This window comes from Colletotrichum fructicola (assembly GCF_000319635.2).
Source record: "Colletotrichum fructicola Nara gc5 chromosome Unknown KSG_Nara_v1_contig05, whole genome shotgun sequence".
NCBI classification, from domain to species: Eukaryota; Fungi; Ascomycota; class Sordariomycetes; order Glomerellales; family Glomerellaceae; genus Colletotrichum; species Colletotrichum fructicola.
In genome coordinates this window covers 311,890-329,888 of record NW_027094055.1, presented here as the reverse complement: position 1 = coordinate 329,888, position 17,999 = coordinate 311,890, and the positions used below count along the sequence as shown (strand labels likewise).

At 53.7% G+C, this 17,999-nt stretch overlaps 9 protein-coding genes across 9 annotated transcripts; 6 read left to right on the top strand and 3 right to left on the bottom strand.

The window, feature by feature from the left end:
- Positions 1 to 303: 303 nt before the first annotated feature.
- On the top strand, positions 304 to 1,329 carry rpsO (mitochondrial 37S ribosomal protein uS15m; the record flags this gene model as incomplete). Its single annotated transcript, XM_032034904.1, has 2 exons — positions 304 to 349; positions 413 to 1,329. 2 exons carry the CDS (start codon positions 304 to 306, stop codon positions 1,327 to 1,329), a joined length of 963 nt encoding a protein of 320 aa, XP_031885941.1.
- Positions 1,330 to 1,520: 191 nt separating this feature from the next.
- vma-6 (V-type proton ATPase subunit d) lies at positions 1,521 to 2,776 on the bottom strand (the record flags this gene model as incomplete). Its single annotated transcript, XM_032034905.1, has 4 exons — positions 1,521 to 1,604; positions 1,655 to 2,547; positions 2,598 to 2,686; positions 2,745 to 2,776. The coding sequence occupies 4 exons, from the start codon at positions 2,774 to 2,776 to the stop codon at positions 1,521 to 1,523; spliced, it is 1,098 nt and encodes a 365-aa protein (XP_031885942.1).
- Positions 2,777 to 3,237: 461 nt separating this feature from the next.
- Positions 3,238 to 5,276, top strand: nop58 (Nucleolar protein 58; the record flags this gene model as incomplete). The annotated part of the gene is made up of 3 exons (XM_032034906.1): positions 3,238 to 3,272; positions 3,343 to 3,432; positions 3,575 to 5,276. 3 exons carry the CDS (start codon positions 3,238 to 3,240, stop codon positions 5,274 to 5,276), a joined length of 1,827 nt encoding a protein of 608 aa, XP_031886065.1.
- A 656-nt stretch (positions 5,277 to 5,932) lies between these two features.
- CGGC5_v008765 (uncharacterized protein) lies at positions 5,933 to 6,484 on the bottom strand (the record flags this gene model as incomplete). The annotated part of the gene is made up of 4 exons (XM_032034907.1): positions 5,933 to 6,010; positions 6,063 to 6,093; positions 6,176 to 6,351; positions 6,404 to 6,484. The coding sequence occupies 4 exons, from the start codon at positions 6,482 to 6,484 to the stop codon at positions 5,933 to 5,935; spliced, it is 366 nt and encodes a 121-aa protein (XP_031886066.1).
- Positions 6,485 to 6,543: 59 nt separating this feature from the next.
- Positions 6,544 to 7,224, bottom strand: CGGC5_v008764 (uncharacterized protein; the record flags this gene model as incomplete). The annotated part of the gene is made up of 5 exons (XM_066152058.1): positions 6,544 to 6,598; positions 6,666 to 6,725; positions 6,940 to 6,963; positions 7,056 to 7,116; positions 7,194 to 7,224. The coding sequence occupies 5 exons, from the start codon at positions 7,222 to 7,224 to the stop codon at positions 6,544 to 6,546; spliced, it is 231 nt and encodes a 76-aa protein (XP_066008483.1).
- A 321-nt stretch (positions 7,225 to 7,545) lies between these two features.
- Anapc10 (Anaphase-promoting complex subunit 10) lies at positions 7,546 to 9,214 on the top strand (the record flags this gene model as incomplete). The annotated part of the gene is made up of 4 exons (XM_032034910.1): positions 7,546 to 7,741; positions 8,229 to 8,595; positions 8,654 to 9,044; positions 9,098 to 9,214. The coding sequence occupies 4 exons, from the start codon at positions 7,546 to 7,548 to the stop codon at positions 9,212 to 9,214; spliced, it is 1,071 nt and encodes a 356-aa protein (XP_031886087.1).
- A 610-nt stretch (positions 9,215 to 9,824) lies between these two features.
- Positions 9,825 to 11,894, top strand: CGGC5_v008762 (Heterokaryon incompatibility protein 6, OR allele; the record flags this gene model as incomplete). Its single annotated transcript, XM_032034911.2, has 1 exon — positions 9,825 to 11,894. The coding sequence occupies one exon, from the start codon at positions 9,825 to 9,827 to the stop codon at positions 11,892 to 11,894; it is 2,070 nt and encodes a 689-aa protein (XP_031886083.2).
- A 631-nt stretch (positions 11,895 to 12,525) lies between these two features.
- Positions 12,526 to 13,571, top strand: CGGC5_v008761 (uncharacterized protein; the record flags this gene model as incomplete). Its single annotated transcript, XM_032034912.1, has 3 exons — positions 12,526 to 12,891; positions 12,968 to 13,144; positions 13,206 to 13,571. The coding sequence occupies 3 exons, from the start codon at positions 12,526 to 12,528 to the stop codon at positions 13,569 to 13,571; spliced, it is 909 nt and encodes a 302-aa protein (XP_031886081.1).
- A 1,391-nt stretch (positions 13,572 to 14,962) lies between these two features.
- asaE-13 (MFS transporter asaE) lies at positions 14,963 to 16,473 on the top strand (the record flags this gene model as incomplete). Its single annotated transcript, XM_032034913.1, has 4 exons — positions 14,963 to 15,153; positions 15,222 to 15,595; positions 15,646 to 15,849; positions 15,902 to 16,473. The coding sequence occupies 4 exons, from the start codon at positions 14,963 to 14,965 to the stop codon at positions 16,471 to 16,473; spliced, it is 1,341 nt and encodes a 446-aa protein (XP_031886082.1).
- Between the last annotated feature and the right edge of the window lie 1,526 nt (positions 16,474 to 17,999).

Below are 17,999 nucleotides of genomic sequence, written 5' to 3'. Positions count from 1 at the left end.
CGAGGGGCGACTTGGTGGTGATGGAGGAGTATTTTCGATCAAGAGCTTCTCGTGAGGAAAAAAGTTCCAGGCAATATTCAGAGAAGTGTGCGCGTTCGCCTGCCCTGACCGCGCTAGCCGAACCGGGACTAGCCGGACTTGGGGTCGCAGCTGCTTCATGCCGCACGTGACGGGAAGCGCTAGGCCGAACGTGGATTGTGGCCCCACCCTTTTCGAGCGATTGGAAGACGGGGCCATTGAGGCTGGAAATTTTATGGCGACCCTCCACGCCGATGATCGTGTTGAAGGGGAACTGTCGCCGCCATGCCTCCCAGATTACAGAGCCTGCAACGGCTAGGCACCCTTAGCCGTAAGCTCCAGCTACGATTGAAGGTGTGAAGGAAGTGAACCAACGGCTAATTGCTCGAGATAGTGTGCCTGCGCCCAGCTGTGAGGCCAGCAACCCCAAGCTTCCTCCCCGTCGTCCAAACCGCAAACCTCTCACTGAGAGAGCGGAAGCGCAAGGCGAAGTCAGACCCGTACCGATACCAGCAGGCGCAGCAGCGCAAGGCCGCCAACGTGAAGAGGCAGGCTGAGATCCAGGCGGAGAAGGACGCGAACTGGGGCGACCCGATCCACGGCATCCCATCTCCCTTTGTCGAATCGTTCGACTCGGCCGGCCAAGCGCCCAAGACACCCGATATCAAGGACGGAAAGGGCAAAATCATCGCCGAAGGCCATGCGCTTCCGACAACACCGGGACTCCTCAACCACCTGGTCACCCGCGACGAACTGGAACAAGTGATACAGAAGGCGTACACCCTCACGAAGCCGTTGAAGAGCGACAACCCCGAGATGGCAGACCCCATCAGAGAGCAACAGGCGGAGCAGGAGCACGAGAAGAACCATGCCAAGGTGGTGGAGATTCTGAACCGCATTCTCTCTCTGGAGAACGCCAACTCCAAGATCCTTCTGCACAGTAACATCAAGAGATGCGTGGAAGAGTTTGGACGTCACAACACCGACAAGGTCCTGAGACAGAAGCCAAAGTCGGCCCTCGCCGACCCCAACGCTCCCCCGAAGCCCGAGAGAGCCGGGCCCGACACGGGAAGCTCAGAGGTGCAGATTGCGATCCTGACGGCCAAGATCAGGAAGCTGGCCAAGGAGCTGGGCCAGAACCGCGGATACAAGGACAAGCACAACAAGAGGAATTTGAGAGTGCTGTGCCACCGGAGGCAGAGGTTGATGAGGTACATGGAGAAGAAGGAGAGAGGCAGTGAGAGGTGGACAAGCATGCTGGAGAAGCTGGGTCTGTCACCAGCAACCTGGCAGGAGCAGATCAGCTTCTAGGGAATGAAGATAGAAGACTTGTAAAACTCAGACTTGTAATTGTCCTCTATGTACAATATAGCGATCGGTACAGATGCTGATCTCCCCGTCATGAACCTGAGCTGCCTCCTTGCGCCGTGATGAACCTGCCATTGAAACGATGAAACACTGGTATTCTACAAAACTTAACAGAACAGTTGGAAACACCAAACTCAGAAAACGCTGATGTAGTTGCCGATCCGGTCCTTCTGGTTCTGGGCTATGCACTCAGCGATCCAAGTAATGTTTCGGATTTCCTGTAGTACGTCAGTTGAGGTTCTAGATGAAAGTAACCGGAAGATCTTACCTGCTCACGAAGCCTCACCCAGGCGTAAACAATGGCAAAGGTGAATTGTCTGGTGAAGGCGCTCTTGGAAATTTCCATCTCCTTCTGGTAGAACATATCCTCCAAGCTCCTGCCATCGGCGCTGGAGCCGCCACCCATGTTGCCGGGTCCAGAGGGGCCACCACCAAGACCGGCGGCCTCGAAGAAGCTCTTGTAGTCCGAGACACCATCAACAGCCAGGCGGACGCCTTCGAAGTCATCTGCTCTAGAGAGCATCAAGGTGCCCTCCGGGTACAGCTTGCCGAAGCTGGGGTAGAGCTTCTTACGGTCGGACTTGTTCAGCTCGGTACCGAAGGAGTTGAGGGTGATGTTAATGGCACGGCGATCGGCCTCGAACTCGAGGATTTCGGACATGATCTCGGAAGTGGGCGAGCCGGACATCTCAGGGTGCGTGTTGACAAAGTTGTAGAAGTCCTCGAGGTAGTTCTTGTACAGAGTGTTGCGGACAATCTCGATGTTGAGCTCGTCGAGATCCTGGTGGCTAAGACTGCCCTTGAAGTAGGCGGCAAGAGGCGTCTCGATCAAGACACTGTTGTACAGCTCCTCGATGTTGGTTGCGACGCACAGGACGGGCATGGTCTCGAACCAGCCAAGGGGATGGCATCTCTCGAGAAGCTCACGGGTATCTCGCTCGTGAAGGGTGCCGGTAATCAACAGGGCGACGTTGTCGATCATGTAGCCGTAGGTGAGGTAGTCCATGAACTTGGCAAGAGTGCCGATAGCGTTGGCTCGAACATAACGGAACTCGGAGACGAGCTTGTCGGTCGTCTTCGCGGCCAGGGCTGACGTCGAGGGGTTGGGAGGGAGGTTGCCGAGGAAGTCGCCGTAGGCAGGGCCAAGCTGCAGCTTGAGGTCTGGAAACGAGTCAGAATGTCATCGCGTCAGATGGTGTAATGATACTGACCATCGATGGTCTCGCACTGGGTCAAGTTGCTGTAGCTGGAGCTTGTAAGGAGGCCATTTCTGTAGCCACGGACGATGCCCTCGAGGAAGCTGCATGATGATCAGCGACGAGCGCAACGCCACACGCAATGGTCTGCTGGTGACCTACCCGCTGTTGACGTTGAAGAAAAGACCCTCCATCTTGACGTTGGATATTGCTTGCTGATGCTCGATGCAAGAGAGCTGTAGAGGTGACGCCGGTGTTGTGGAGGCGCAAACGGAGACAGCTGCGGTCGTGGATATTACGCTTAGGACTCGGCCAAACACTGCACTCGTAGCATTCAGGTCCCAGCCTGGCGTCCCAGTCCCCATCATTACCGTGCAGAGAGTGGCGCACGGGCCCACCGCATTCAGCCAGTCGGCGAAACGGTTTTTACGCGCTCCGAGCCATCCCACTTGCCAATTGGTCTAGAGTGGGGGCGCCCAGTTCCGCCGTGGAAAAAAATTAGGTGGAGCTTGGTTCAGAAAAAAAATATTTCCTAACCCATCAACTCGCTTCTCGAGCCTGCCTCCGCGGACAACAACATTTACACCCACGCGCGGAGGATTTTACCCGAGGGATCTGTACGGCTTGCTTGGAAGGGATCCGACAATATTTCACAATGTCTCTCTTCGTTCTCGCCGAAACGCCGGCAGGGTAAGTTTTCTACAACAAGAACAAGAAAAAAAGATGGCGTTGGACACCCGCGAGCTAACACGAGACACAGCTACGGTCTGTTCAAGGCTGCTGACAAGAAGCTCCTGAAGCGCGATGAGCTCACTTCTGGTCCTACCTCTTCGGAGAAGATCAATGAGATGTAAGTCGCGTCCACAAAAGCCAATGGCTAACCGTCCCTCGCCGACCAGCCAAGGCGCGCCTCGCGGTGCAGCTCTGGGCTGGAGACCGCGAAGACGGCTGCATAACCACGAAACAAGGACGCAAAGCTGACCGTCGCATAGGCTCAAGCTCAAGTCCTTCGTCAAGTTCGATAGCTCCGCCGTCGCCGTCGAGGAAGCCGCTGGTCTCAAGGAGGGTCGCGTCCCCCCATTGCTCGCCAACCTGCTCAAGGAGATCAAGGACGAGAAGAAGGCCTCGCTCGCTGTTGCCGACATTAAGCTCGGTACTGCGATCGGAAAGCTCCCCGAGTTGAACATTCAGGCCGTTTCCGACGCCGTCACCCTGGACCTCTTCCGTGCTGTTCGTGAGAACATGTCTTCTTTGGTGCCTGGCCTCACCACCGAGACCATGGACCGCATGGCCCTCGGTCTGTCCCACTCCATCTCCCGCCACAAGCTCAAGTTCTCCGCCGACAAGGTCGACGCGATGGTTGTTCAGGCTATCAAGCTGGTGGACGACCTCGACAAGGAGCTGAACGTCTACGCCATGCGCACGAAGGAATGGTACGGCTGGCACTTCCCCGAGTTGGCCAAGATCCTCAACGACAACCTCGTCTACGCTCGTCTCGTTGTCGCTGTTGGCATGCGTCAAAACTTCGCGGAGACCGACCTCTCCGACATCCTCCCCGAGGAGCTCGAGGGCCCTGTCAAGACTGCTGCAGAGATTTCCATGGGAACTGAGATCACCCCTGAAGATTTGGACAACATCCAACTGTTGGCCCAGCAGACCATTACCTACTCCGAGTACCGCGCTCAGCTATCCAACTACCTTGAGACCCGTATGCGCGCTCTCGCTCCCAACCTGACCGCTCTGGTCGGCTACCTCGTCGGTGCCCGTCTGATTGCCCACGCCGGTTCCCTCATCAACCTGGCCAAGGCTCCCTCCTCCACCATCCAGATTTTCGGTGCCGAGAAGGCCCTGTTCCGTGCGCTGAAGACCAAGCACGACACACCCAAGTACGGTATCATCTACCACTCCTCCCTCGTCGGCCAGGCCACCGGCAAGAACAAGGGAAAGATTGCCCGTTCGCTCGCCGCCAAGACTGCTCTCGGTCTTCGTGTCGATGCCCTCGGCGATACCGAGAACCAGGACGATGAGGAGGAGAGAAGCATCCTCGGCCTCACCAACCGCATCAAGCTCGAGAACCTCCTCCGCAAACTGGAGGGCAAGCCTCTCCTGCCCAAGGGTGTCGGTGTCGGCCCAGACGGTCAGCTCACCGCCCCTGGTGGCTTCAGCCTGAAGGAGAGCCGCAAGTACAACGCCGACGCCGATGGTGTCGAGACCAACGGCAAGCTTATCCAGGTCGTTGACGAGGAGATGAAGGATGCCGACAGCGAAGACGAGGATGAGGAGATGAACGACGCGAGCGAAGAGGAGAAGAAGAGCAAAAAGGACAAGAAGAAGGAGAAGAAGGAGAAGAAGCGCGTCTCCATCGCCGCGGCCGAGACCCCCGTCAAGGAGAGCAAGACCGTCAAGGGCACCCCCGCGAAGCTCAGCGAAAAGGACTACGAACGTCTGGCCGAGGAGGCCGGCATCAGCGTGTCCAAGTTCAAGCGCAAGTTCGAGCGCGGCGACGTCCAGCTCGGCGAGGACGGCTCTCCCGTCGTCTTCAGCAAGAAGGAGCTCAAGAAGCTGCGCAAGGACGGCGAGGAGGCCGACGCGACGCCAGTCAAGGAGAGCAAGAAGAAGCGCAAGCACGAGGACGACGAGACGCCCAAGAAGGAGAAGAAGCTGAAGAAGAAGCGCAGCTCTCTTGGTGCTTAGGAAGGGACCAAGCAGAAGCGGCGTCGCATTTCTTATTCATAGACGGCACCTTGGGCCTCATGTGGATCAAAATCTTCTTCAATGCGCTGTATGATACCTTGATCTCTCTGGCCGGCGTTATGGGATGGACCTGGGGGTTTTATATGGTCTGATCATTGGATGGGCATAGTTTCTCTTTTTACTGGCAGGAAAAATGCAATGTAATTGCTCGCTTGACCGACGTCCCGCGTCGTGTCCTGTGAACCAACCCCCGTGACATGTACAGCGCGCACATCGCGCACCAAACCCTCGACTACACTCCGAGATCTACCACGCTCCCCATGGTTTATTTCGATTTTTGTTTCGAGGAAGATGAACAGCTCTTCGGAGCAGAGCCCAATACTCACCGCGGCATCCACTACACCATGGAAGTCGAGGTCCACCAACGTGGCTCACATGCTAAGACATGTGTGTTTCTTGAGACATAGGTATCCAATCCTTTCGACCTGTCGACTGGCAGTGGCAAGATCGTCTGTTGAAACATGAATCACCGCCGATGGCAACGTTGCAGCGCATCCCTTCACATGCGCAGAAGCTATCAAGATACACCAGCAGAAGTAGTCAATTCGATACGATAACCCAAAGTTTTCCCTTGCATAACCGTGTCAACTCTCTGTTCATGATCCGACGGGAATGCAGCGGCGGCCCTTGTCTGCCCTGGTACAAATCGGTGGCTTCTGGGCCCATTTGCAGCACTGTTGTCACGTCAGACAGATGGGCGCGGATGAGATGCAGCTAATGACTTACGCGGTAGTGTGCCTTGCCTGGACACTCGCCACTGCAAAAGCGTGAGGTTAGCAGGTTTCCATTTAGAGTTGATGATTTTTTAAAACGACAGAGAGAGGGCGCTGTCCACATACGTAACGTAGCCGCCGGGGCAGGAGAGACTGTCCTTCTTGCAGATGCCGCTTTCGGTTTTGCAGTCGGGATAGAGACAGCACTTGACATTGGCTGGATCGTTGGGGCATTTGTTGTTCACAGTGAGCCCATTGAGGGAGTTGCACTTCGACGTTTTTTGACAGGTCCCGACGTTGCCCTGGGGAGTGTCAGAGTTAGAAAGACAACGGGCTCGATTTCAACCCGCTTACATTGCTGTCGGTGCAATAGTCGTCGATGGCTCCGAGAGCGCTGGATATGAGTAGAGCTGAGAAGAGGAAAGACGCCTTCATGGTGATATATGTTAAGGTTTACATGAAAGGAGTCTGAGTTGATGAATGACGAAGGCTTCCTAGAAGGAAATGCACTGGCTTTTATAGATTTCGAGCAGGTAGCCTCTGCGAGAGCTGGCGAATGATACTGTTATCAACATGAACCCTCACGCCCTTAACACGCCATCTGGAATGTACAAACCGCCTGGTCTTACGTCCATCGTCTGTATGTTGTAAGTGCCGCTCTGGAGCCGTGTAGTAACTGGAACATGCACCTTGCCACCATTGACACCAGGGCTGCAGGCCAAAAGTCCCGGGCATTGAGACCAGATGTGACTCCAGCTAACTGCTTGGAGTGAATCGAAATGTTGTCATTGGTTAACTTAGTCGATCGGGCCATGGGCAGATTGGGCAACGACTCAGACCTAGACAGGTGCAGCCTTGCTGAGGTCGCTGGTTTGAGGCAATTCACATACTTCTTGTACCATAGATTGAGTAACCTGAGAGAGGGGTTGCATTAGCCTCTCGATATTGCGAGACGGAATTGGAAGGAGGTGCTGCTGGTTCATCAAGACCGGGATAGATGGCTTACACGGGGTCGGGGTAAAGTTGGGCCTGGACCACACAAGAAGCAAATGAGGCTTTCAGCTGAACTGCAGCTTGTTAGCTAAGAACAACTCCACCAATCAGTCAATCTTGGCTAGAGTGTTCTTGGATATCCTTAACCAACCCTCTCCGAGGTCCGTCAACTTGCTCGACATCTGGAACTTGGATGTTGCAACCTGGGACAAGTCTAGCCACCCTGCGAAGTATGTCAACGCATGCAACCCTAAGACTATCTAAAGAAGTCAAAGGGACACTAAGTCACCTCGCTCAGACTAATGTTACGCTTTGTACCTTGTAATATGCCATGGCCTACTGCTGTACTGTTGACGATGTCTCGGTGAGCAATCCCTCACCGACAAGCGAGCACGTGACTCTGGTTGGCCCCACGGAGTGCCCGTCGCTGGTGCTCTCACCATCACAGCGCCATTTCAGATCACATTTGGCACCCCGATCAGTCCCTGCATTCATCATTCGCAATGGTCAGCGGTATGGATGGCCAGAGGAGGTCGAACGTGAGTGCCACTCTGAACAGGCCAACGCTTCATGCTTCTCCAGGAGGGGCTGAGGATTTCGGCAGCGGACGGAGCTCCCTGGGCCTCGACTCCGGGCGTCAGGAACAGTGGATGAACGATTATTATGATCGCAGGGCGACCAGAAATCACGGCCCAAATGGTAGGTCTGGCAGTTTCATTGTGTCCAATCAATGCAGCAAGACAGAAACAGGGTCGTCTTTGCCACCGCGCCAGCAGCGACCGCAGCGCGTACCTTGAGGTAAGGTAACCAGCCCAGGGGTACCTCCCTCATCGGCGTCATAAAACTAGCGCCACGTCTTTGTCTCGTCGTCTGGCAACGGTTTCGCTGCATGGCGGTCTGCCTTGAAAACGGCAGGCGAGGTTGACTTTGCTCTACCGCCTCCAATAGGTACCTACCTACCTAGCTTGGGAAACACCTACCTTACTTTCTGGTGGAAAGAAACAAACGGGCAGTGACTGGCAACTGCAAACCAGCTGCACCTTTTGACGCGACCCTTTCATCGGTTTCGGACGATTCAACAAGCAAGAACCCAGTCACGCAGCTGTCCCTGTTTCAACATCCGAATTTATCTTCACCTCACCCACGCATTAGATTGGCCCTGCTGCTGACTCATCTCTCAACCCAGGTGGCTCGCATGCAGACGACGACGCCTCTGATGACGGCGAGGCATTCCCCCCACAACGCGTCAATTGGGCTGCTATGAGAGCAGATGCAAGCATGGAAGAGTATCTACGAAATGCACAGATTCCCGAGTACTCGGATGAAGAGGGCGGCAGCGGTCCTCTGGAAGACCTCGGTGACATCTCCGCCGAGGATACCAGTGTCGAAGACGGCGAGAATCACATCGACCAGCAAGAAGAAGAACCCGAGTTCGATCCTGTTGCTGCCGGTCTGAAGGAGATCTCAAACCTGGGGAAGTTCACCGTCAGCAGCCACAAGCAGGGGAATGGCGTTGATCAGCTCCGGCATGACAGCCTTAAGAGTTACTGGCAGTTTGTCTCTCTCTACACAATGTTTTGGCAAGGGCAGCACGAGACTGACTGCTTGCAGATCCGACGGGCCTCAGCCCCACAAATTGACCGTCTACTTCATCAAGCGTGTCGGCATCAGAGACATCCGCTTCTACGTGGACTACAACGAGGACGAGTCCTACACGCCCACCAAGATCATCTTCAAGTCAGGAACCAGCGAGAACAATCTCATTCAATTCGCCACTATGGATCTGTCAGCACCTTCAGGATGGCAGCTGGTTCCCATCGCTGGCTCCGGCGGTGGTCCTGACGGCAACACCCTGGTGTCGTATGTGTTCCAGATGCAGATACTCGAGAACCACCAGAACGGCAAAGACACGCATCTCCGTTCTATCAAAATCTACGCAGCGGACACAGATGGCGCGAATGTCGAACGGGAACGGGACTCTAACAACGTCTCTGTACACAGCGTGAGTATGATTAATCTCATTATAGATCGCCCTGCTGACAAGTTCATGCGAAGGACCTCACCATGGAGGATGTTGCTGCGGATGAAAGGCCAGCCGACCCCTGGGACATCTCTGTACTTGAAGCTGGCCTTCCTATTCCCGACTTCATGAAAGAGCCTGAGATTCGATGAGCGATGGGACACGCGGCAGCCCCGCCTCCTGAAATTACAAAGGAGAGTCGTGCCGGAAGCCTGGTTTACGAATTTCACGAACGAGAAAATGCGAGTGTGACGGATATTAGTAGCATCAGTTCTTGTTTTACTGTAATGATACCCAAATCGGACACGGAAAAGAACCGGATGAGAATCAGGCGTTGGATGGGGAGGTGCAGGTCAGGATCGAACGTCGGACGGTTCAAGTCACGCACCACCACGATGATGTGAATCTATACTCATTCACTGATTACTCAATATGATAGGTTGAATCCTATTCCTGCTCCATGGTCTTGGCGGCGTTCAACGACTGGTCGACCCCCGCAGGTTGCAGCAGCATGCAGAGAGCTTAGCGCGAGCGGCTGAGTTTTGGTGTGGCAGGTTTACTCTCTGCATTCATCGTGATCCCTGCAGATCCGGACAAATTAACCCGTGTCTGACACCGAGACTGGGTTGCGACAACAAAGCCCACGTGATGTGGTGATGGAGTTACTCGCATCACAGCCTTTGAAATGGCGGACGCGAGGCTGATCCCTGGAACACTCTAATCCGAAGCACCGAAGTCTGCAATACTCAACACCCTGCGATGATGGACCAAGATGGGCCGTATCGTTATCAGCCTCTGCCACCTGTTGCTGAGCAAAATCGTCCACCGCCTTTCACACGGCTACTGTTGCTCAAACCAGGGTCAGCTGAAGACCCTTTCGAGGCGCATCTAGAGCTTGTCCACATCGAGCAAGCTCCTCCCTACGAAGCCTTGTCCTACACATGGGGCAAGCCGACAGAACAACCGAGAGACTACATCTGGCTCGACGGCCATCCATTACCCATCAAACCAAACCTCGAAGATGCGTTACGGTCACTGCGTTTCCCGAACCAGGCTCGGCGTCTCTGGGTTGATGCTCTCTGCATTGACCAGTCGAACCTAGACGAGCGCGCTCGTCAGGTTCAATACATGAGGCTAGTCTACAAGCATGCCGCCCGTGTCGTTGTTTGGCTGGGTCTCAAGACTAGTGGAACTCATGAAGCATTGCAAGCTGCGGAGAGGATTGCTAGACTCAGAGAATACACAGACCCGGCTCGCAGCGGCGCGGATAGTGCTCCGCCTGACTCGGATACTCTTCATGCTCTAGTCTCTAGCATGATGGAAGATATCCCTGAGTCTGCCATGACGAATTTGGATGAGGTATTCCAACGGCCATACTTCACTCGCTGCTGGTGCATTCAAGAGATTGTGGCATCGTCCTGGGCCATAGCCAAGATTGAGGATTTGGAGATGTCGTTTTTCGACCTGATCGCATCATCCTTGTTTCTCGTACAATTAAAACAAGAAGTGGCGGTCAACGCGCCATGGGAGCTATGGAACAACATCTTAATGGTCCGGCAGCCCAATCATCCAGTGTATCAGACAGAGGTGCAAGGTTCTCTGGGCGGCTTTCTGCACCTTCTGGAACTCACACGAACCTTTCAGGCGACTGATGACCGCGACAGGATATTTTCCTTGCTCGGAATCTGCGACGAGGGGATCAATCCTATACTGGCTTTGACAGCGACAGCGAGTGGCCAGGTGAGCTGGCGCGGCTGCCTGGTCCGTCGCGGGTTGAAGCGAATATCTGATTTCATCAACGAATTCCACCCCCAAGGCACTTTCGGCACGCCCAATGCGCTGATGCCGGACTACAAGCGAGAGACGGTAGAGGTCTACTGCGACTTGGCCAGGTTTCTCCTCCGCAAGACACCGCGGGTGCTGGACGTCCTTGACCATGTTTCGCACAACGAGGAGCCTGGGACGGGAGAGTACCCGTCTTGGGTACCCAAATGGTTCGAGGAAAGAACATGTCTCGTCTTCAGAGGAGTCTTCTTTACTGGGTTCTACTCGAAAGGCCGGACTGATCCATACCTGGCCGATCTGCACGATATTCCCGCGGTAGCTGAGCCAGTGCGACCACGGGTCCTCTCTGTCGATGGATACCATGTGGACGTCGTGGACAGGATGAGCGACGTATTTGAGTTTGTTTCCGGGTCAAGGCTCGCAGGGTTTGCCGTTATCAAGGCTTGGTTTGACCTCTACGGCTTGCCCATCAATCCCAGGAGGGGAACATTATACCGCGACGGAAGTTTGCTCGACATGGCGTTTTGCAAGGCAGTCTTGGGCAGTTTCTTTGGGGCATCCATCGGATCCAACTACTCCTCGATGATGCAATATGGCGGGTTCTCCATGGCCTTGGACCAAAGCCTGTTTGGGTCGGTCGAAGAAATAAAGCAGGATACACTGGTCAAAGATCTTGCTGAGAACTTCCTGGCCTTTACAACCTTCTTGGCCGAGTCTGGAGCCGTGCAAGAGTCGTTCGGAGACCCCGAGCGCGACAGAAAACTTGTGAGCTTCTTGGTAGGGGTCGCTGTTGCTGCCAACCACCGCCGCGTCTTTGTGACTCGAGACGGGCGCGTAGGGATCGGCCCCAAGATGATGCGACCCGGGGACGAGGTCATTGTGTTGTTTGGAGGTCGCATGCCTTTTGTTGTACGCCGAAGGGAGAATCACCATCTTCTTGTGGGAAGTTGCTATGTCAATGATGATGAGCTTATTTGGGGGAAAATCACGGATAATGTGAAGCACAACCGAGGCGGTCCTCGGACTGTGACTTTTGAGTTTCATTGACACTCGTTCGCAGAGAGACACATTCTCTGCTGGATGGAAGACGATATCGGAACGATTTTGCTGCGAGTTGAGGCAAGTCAGACCCTCGGCCTAGCCCTCTGCGGGCGTTGAGTAACACAGCAACAGCTCGCTGAATCCGGCGCCGGGAAGGGCCGAAGTTGCTCTGGCCAAGATTGCAAGAGCTTGGGCCTCTGCCGCGAAATATGTTGCTTGATAGGTCGAGAAGTTGGGACGACACATGGAACCGGCGAGCAGAGGGGGAAAATTCCCCGATGTCGCCCCTCCACCATGCTTTGGCAGGTGGAGGAGGAGTCTCGAACGCAGTCGAAGTTCATGCTTCGGGCTCAGCTGACAGGAAAACTGGGCAATGAAGCAGACGCCCTTTGGTGAAGCTTTAAGCGTGAAACATAACGCAGCCACTGACGCATCGACGGACTGCGATGCGGGGCCGCCCGGCCACGTCTAGACCGTGGCCCATGATGTCATTTTAGTAGCTTGTATCTTTTATATATATCCATCTTGAAGTTCCCGTAGAGCTTATTTCGGAGATTGGGCGATATATGGCCGATGAGACGCCGGCGTGTTCTTCCCGTCACATCACAACCGAAGGCAGAGAAACAAAGTGCGCACGATGCAGATCGTCGTCGTCCCCGCATCGCCCAAGACTGGGCAAGCCACGATACGAGCGTTGTTGGAAGATCCATCGGAACCGACAGTGACAGGGGTCTATCGGGATACAGGAAGAGTGCCAACCGAATTCAGGGAGCATCCCCGGTTCAGGGCTGTCAAAGGCGATGTCGCGAATGTTGGGAGTCTCAAGTTTTCCGGAGCAGACGCAGTGGTGACCATCACGCCGCCATCATATTCCGAATCGAAACCGTTGACCAGAGCGCGAGAGATGGCGGCGAATGTCAAGTATGCCATTGGCATGGCTGGGGACACGGTCAAGCGGTTGGTATACATCTCAAGCGTGGGGGCGCAGCTAGAACACGGCACGGTAAGCTGGGATCTGAACGAGCAGCAGGAAGATACTGGGGCGATAGGGGCCTATTTTTGCTAAGATGCGAGTGTAGGGCGAGATAAAAACAAATTACGAAGCTGAACAGGCACTTGTTGGCTCCGCGCCGGAGGTTGTGTTCGTGAGATGCGCGTACTTTATGGAGAACTGGGCGGCGGCGCTAGAGACTGCCAAAAGCGAGAAGCACTACTTCCACTCCGTTATATCGCCTGCGGAATACAAAATACCCATGGTGAGTGAGCGTGGTTTATACACCAAGGTTGATTTGATGGTTGCTGATGATCTTCTTACAGGTCTCGGTATACGACATCGGCAAGACTTGCGCTGCGCAAGCGCTCGCGGCCGGATCTCCCCTCGGCGAAAATCCCTACGTCTTCGATCTCCACGGACCGGACACGTATTCGACGGAAGACGTGCGAAAGGTTTTCGAGGGGAGGATAGGAACCGGCGTCGAGGCGAAGCTGATCGAGGGCGTTCAGCTGGAGGAGTTCTTTGGCGAGATCTTCCGGCCCCCAATGGCCGGCATGTTTGTGGAGATGACGAGAAGCTTCTTGCCTGGCGGGGTTGCGGTCGAGGAGATTGTGGAAGGTGCAAGAGTTCAACGAGGAAAGACGACACTAAGTGAAGCTGTTGAGAGGATGATGGGTGGAAATGGGTAGCGTCCTCGAACGAATTAGTGAGGGCGATGTTAGTAGGGGCTACTGATTGAAAATGTAGCATCGGACCACGCCTACAGGTACAGAGCAAGTCAAACCGCACAAGTGGTAGCAGGAAGCATCGTGTAATTCAAGTTCAACAAACAAAGATGGACCAAAAAGATACTAGGGGGAAAAAACAAAAAACGAAACTGGATGTCAATCGCGGACGGGAATTGAGCCCGACGTGGGGGTCGAACCCACAACCTTGAGATTAAGAGTCTCACGCTCTACCGATTGAGCTAGCCGGGCGACTGGACCCAGCTGATTTGTTGGAGTGACAGGCCGTTTGGCAGCCTATGATGCGTAGCTTGACAGCCATCGCGCCACGTCCGCCCGAACGAGGTTCGAAGGTCTGATGCCGCATGTCGAGTGCGCGATGTCCAGAGTGAGTCAGAATATGTGCAATATTTTTTTGGTTTCGAGAAGGTTTTGTTGCATTCCAGGTAGGTTTGTTTGTCTTGCTTTGCTCATTCCCGAAAATTGACCCAATTCGTCGAGCCGGAGCCGAAGCCGACATTCCTGAACTCCAATTCCTCCCGAAAGATTGATCTATTAAAATCTCAACCTTTTTCCCCTCTCGAATTATTCTTACTCATTTGATCACATGAAGTAGACTTGCTACTGATTTATGTTTAAGATTATATTTTTAAGAAATTCATCCCCTTAACCGTATCGAACAAGCGCATCGCATTCCAGCGATTCGGCATCGGGTCTCAAAGTTCACGGCTTCGTAGGATTCGAACCCCTGCCTCAGTCCCTAACCTTCGGGCTGTACAGGGGTCTGCGGTTCCACCCCCGTCGAAACAGACAGGACCCTGGAAGTCTTTTGGCTTTCTTAACGGTTCTCAGAAGCTCTACACTCAGAAAACAAAACAGCTAGACGGAACAAGACCGTAAGCTGTCGTACATATCGCTCTAGGTAGTTCACCAGGCGGCAGGGGATTTAATGTTTGAAAGAGAAGAAGGTTTATTCGCCTGTATCAGTGGGATCGTGCAGAACAGCACGCCTTGTAGAGCTCCATGCCCCCAGTCAGCCGGCGGAAGCAGCAGACCCCATTCAATAAGCTGCGAGCAGCATGGCAATGCAGTGTCTCGTTGGTTAGTCGATGGTCATCGTGATGTTGTCATTGTATTCTTGGCCCACTGTTGGGGGACTTTGGTTGTGGAGACACATCGGACTGACTTCTCGGTTCGAAAATGCCATGCTCGGCTCAAAATCCCATGCGAGGGGTTGGGCGGAAAATAGCTACCTATTGTATCATCACACAATATAAAACGAGATCGTTATCCAAACTCATTTGAGACCTTCTTGTTCTTCTTTCTGCTGAAACATCGAAATCAGCCGGCTCAAGATGTCAGTGTTAAGAAATCAAGAAGACATAGATACCGTCACGGTCATGGTGGACGGCGAGAAAGCACAGAAAGTATCTGACACTAGCAGCCACAACTCAGATAAGAATGATCCGGGGGAACTTCAGATGGATCACGGTGTCGTCGCCTGGCTCCAAGTCTTGGGAAGTTGGATTCTTTTTGCCAACACATGGTAAGACAACAAACCCTCTATACATATTCGGCTTCAACACCACCTTTCAAGTACGCTGACAACATCAGGGGTCTCTCCAACTCTTTTGGCGTCTTCCAGGCATACTACTCCACGAACCTCCTGCCCGACACGAACCCTTCGACGATTGCATGGATCGGATCTATCCAAATCTTCCTCATGATGCTGATCGGGGTCTGCGCAGGCTGGCTGCTTGACGCGGGATATCTCCGCTTCATCCTTGTCTGCGGCACCGCCATGACGTCCCTAGGTCTATTCATGCTCAGCTTATGTACGAAGTACTGGCAGATTTTGCTGGCGCAGGCCTTCTGCGTGGGAATCGGGAGTGGGCTGTTGGGATTGACCTGCGTTGCCGTGATTCCGCTGTACTTCCAGAAGCGAAGGATGATCGCGACGGGGATCGCGGCTACAGGAAGTAGCTTGGGTAGGTGCACTCATGGCATTAGCGATACTCGTCGTCTTACTTTGATTTAGCTGGCATCGTGTATCCCATTATGGAAAGACGTCTCATCGCCTCTAGCGGCTTTCCTTGGGCCGTCCGAGTGTTTGCCTTCATCGTCACGGCAAGTCTCCTGGTATGCATCGCCGTAATGCGTCTTCGGCCAAACCGCAAGCGCCGCGGTGCTCTCTTCCGACTGAAGCATTTCCATGACATTCCCTATGTAACCTTTTGCATCGGTAGGTCTCTCTCATAGGATCCCACCTAAAGACTATCCCTAACTCATGCCAGCCTTCGCTCTGATGATCGGCTCCGTGTACATCCCCTTCTTCTACGTGGATGCGTATGCCATCCGCCTGGGCGTCGACGAGTCCACGTCCTTCTACATTCTCAGTGCGATGAACGCAGCCAGCCTCTTTGGGCGTCTCGCGCCCAACTGGCTTGCCGACAAATACGGCGGTATCAGCATCATGATGCCCTGCTGCCTTGGATCTGCCGTTGTCTTATTTCTCCTGCGCTTCGCGCATGACATGCCTGGTCTGATCGCGGTGTCCGTCGTCTACGGGTTCGTGTCCGGGGGCATGGTCTCGTTGCCGCCGGCCACGATTGCCAACCTGACGGACGACATGGCCGACTACGGGACGAGGATGGGCATGGGGTACACGATTGCGAGCATCGGAGCGCTGATCGGTAACCCCATCGGAGGTGCTGCGCAACAGCGTCGGGGAGATTCGGTTGCGGATGTTCAAAGAGAGTTTCAAGGGACCTGGATCTTTGCTGGTGGGTTCATGTTAGCGGCCGTTATTTCGATGGTCCTTTCAAAGTATTTGAGAGTAGGGTCCGTCTTGCGAGGGAAGTGCTGAGGCTTTGAGCGCTCCCTGTCTGCAGCAATGACGTTGGGTCGCGAGTGGCTTCTTAAGACTAAGAAATATGCAGCATCGAGCTTGAAAACAATGACGACAGAAACATCAACAAACATCTGAAGCTGGAAGAACTTGTGTTATTCTACACTGTGTCCGTCAAGACAGTACCAACGGGCTTGCCCACTTTCAGGGGTAATGCCCGAGCTTCCGTGAGCTCGCTATCGGCGACCTGCCCTCTCTAAGCTCAGAGGACAATAACTGTTTCGGAGTAGCAAAAGTGATTCTAGAAAGATTGAAGGTGAGAAATTTCTTCACCGACTTCAGAAAAATAGCAGGTCCTTGAGACGAGCGTCCTACAAAAGAAGACTTCCATAATAGACACACCTGGCTTTTTCGATGTTCCAACGGCGATGACGACAAGGTGATGATTTTATACCCCTGAAACCAAGTAGACGAAAGTCATGACGCTGGGTAAACGATGGGTTTTGAACAGAAACCGCTTCATCGCGGACGTGGTCATTCCAGGCATCCGAAGACAACATTGGGCCAAAGTTACGATTGAATCTTACAACAAGTCGTCAAACACTGCGCAAAGGCCGCCATTCCCCATCCCAGAGCCTCCATCTCTTACACTTTATCAGCTCTCAAGACGTTATGGCTGACCATCGAGTTCTCGCCGGACAAACCTAGACATCGGCTGCTGAACAAAAACTACGTCATATCACACACGCGGCTACAACAAGAGCCGGCGATGAAGGATTCATGGACGAATGACACAAGGCTTGCTTAGGGAGGAAAAAGGCAGTCATCGGCCTTAAAGCTCTATGTCTCTCATGTAAGAGATAAGGTTTTGAAAAGGCTGTGATCTGACATGTCGCGACCTAAAATGGGGAAGCAACGTTGCAAACTTAATCTTCATCACCGTGGCTTGATATAACATCAAATGTGATTTCAGAGTCGAACGTTCGAACCGTCTGCCTCACAGAAAGAGAGTCATAATGACACCACATTATGTCGATCTAAGCTAGATAACCCAAAAGCTCTCTGCGGCATCTATCACCAGGGCGTCCGAATGCTGAAGAGGGATTCAGGGGCGTATTCATGGCCATTTCGTGTGACAGCTACTTTCAGGAGAAAGTGAAACTGCCACGCTCTCCCTCCTGACAACCAACGCGATTCTCGGCAAGTATCTCGGACTACCTCGTATTTCTCAGCTCTGGCACCTTTTGGACTATGGTTTGCATTGCAGATACTTCAGAGGGAAACGAGCAGTCGTCACATGGGTACCGGAGGAACCGACTAATGATGAACCCCGTAAGCTCAGAACTTTCGGTCTTTGGGAAAATGCGCAGTCACATCGTCACCTGCCGCCCTGGAAAGGGGGAAGGGACCGGCCTAGTTAGTCTACCGGACAGATGTTGGTTGTCCAAAAATTACGTCTAGCGTCGAAACATTTCTCATCACTCACAAATCACTTCATCAAGGGATTCCCCCAGCCGAAGGCCCCAAAAGGGCCGACCAGAGGT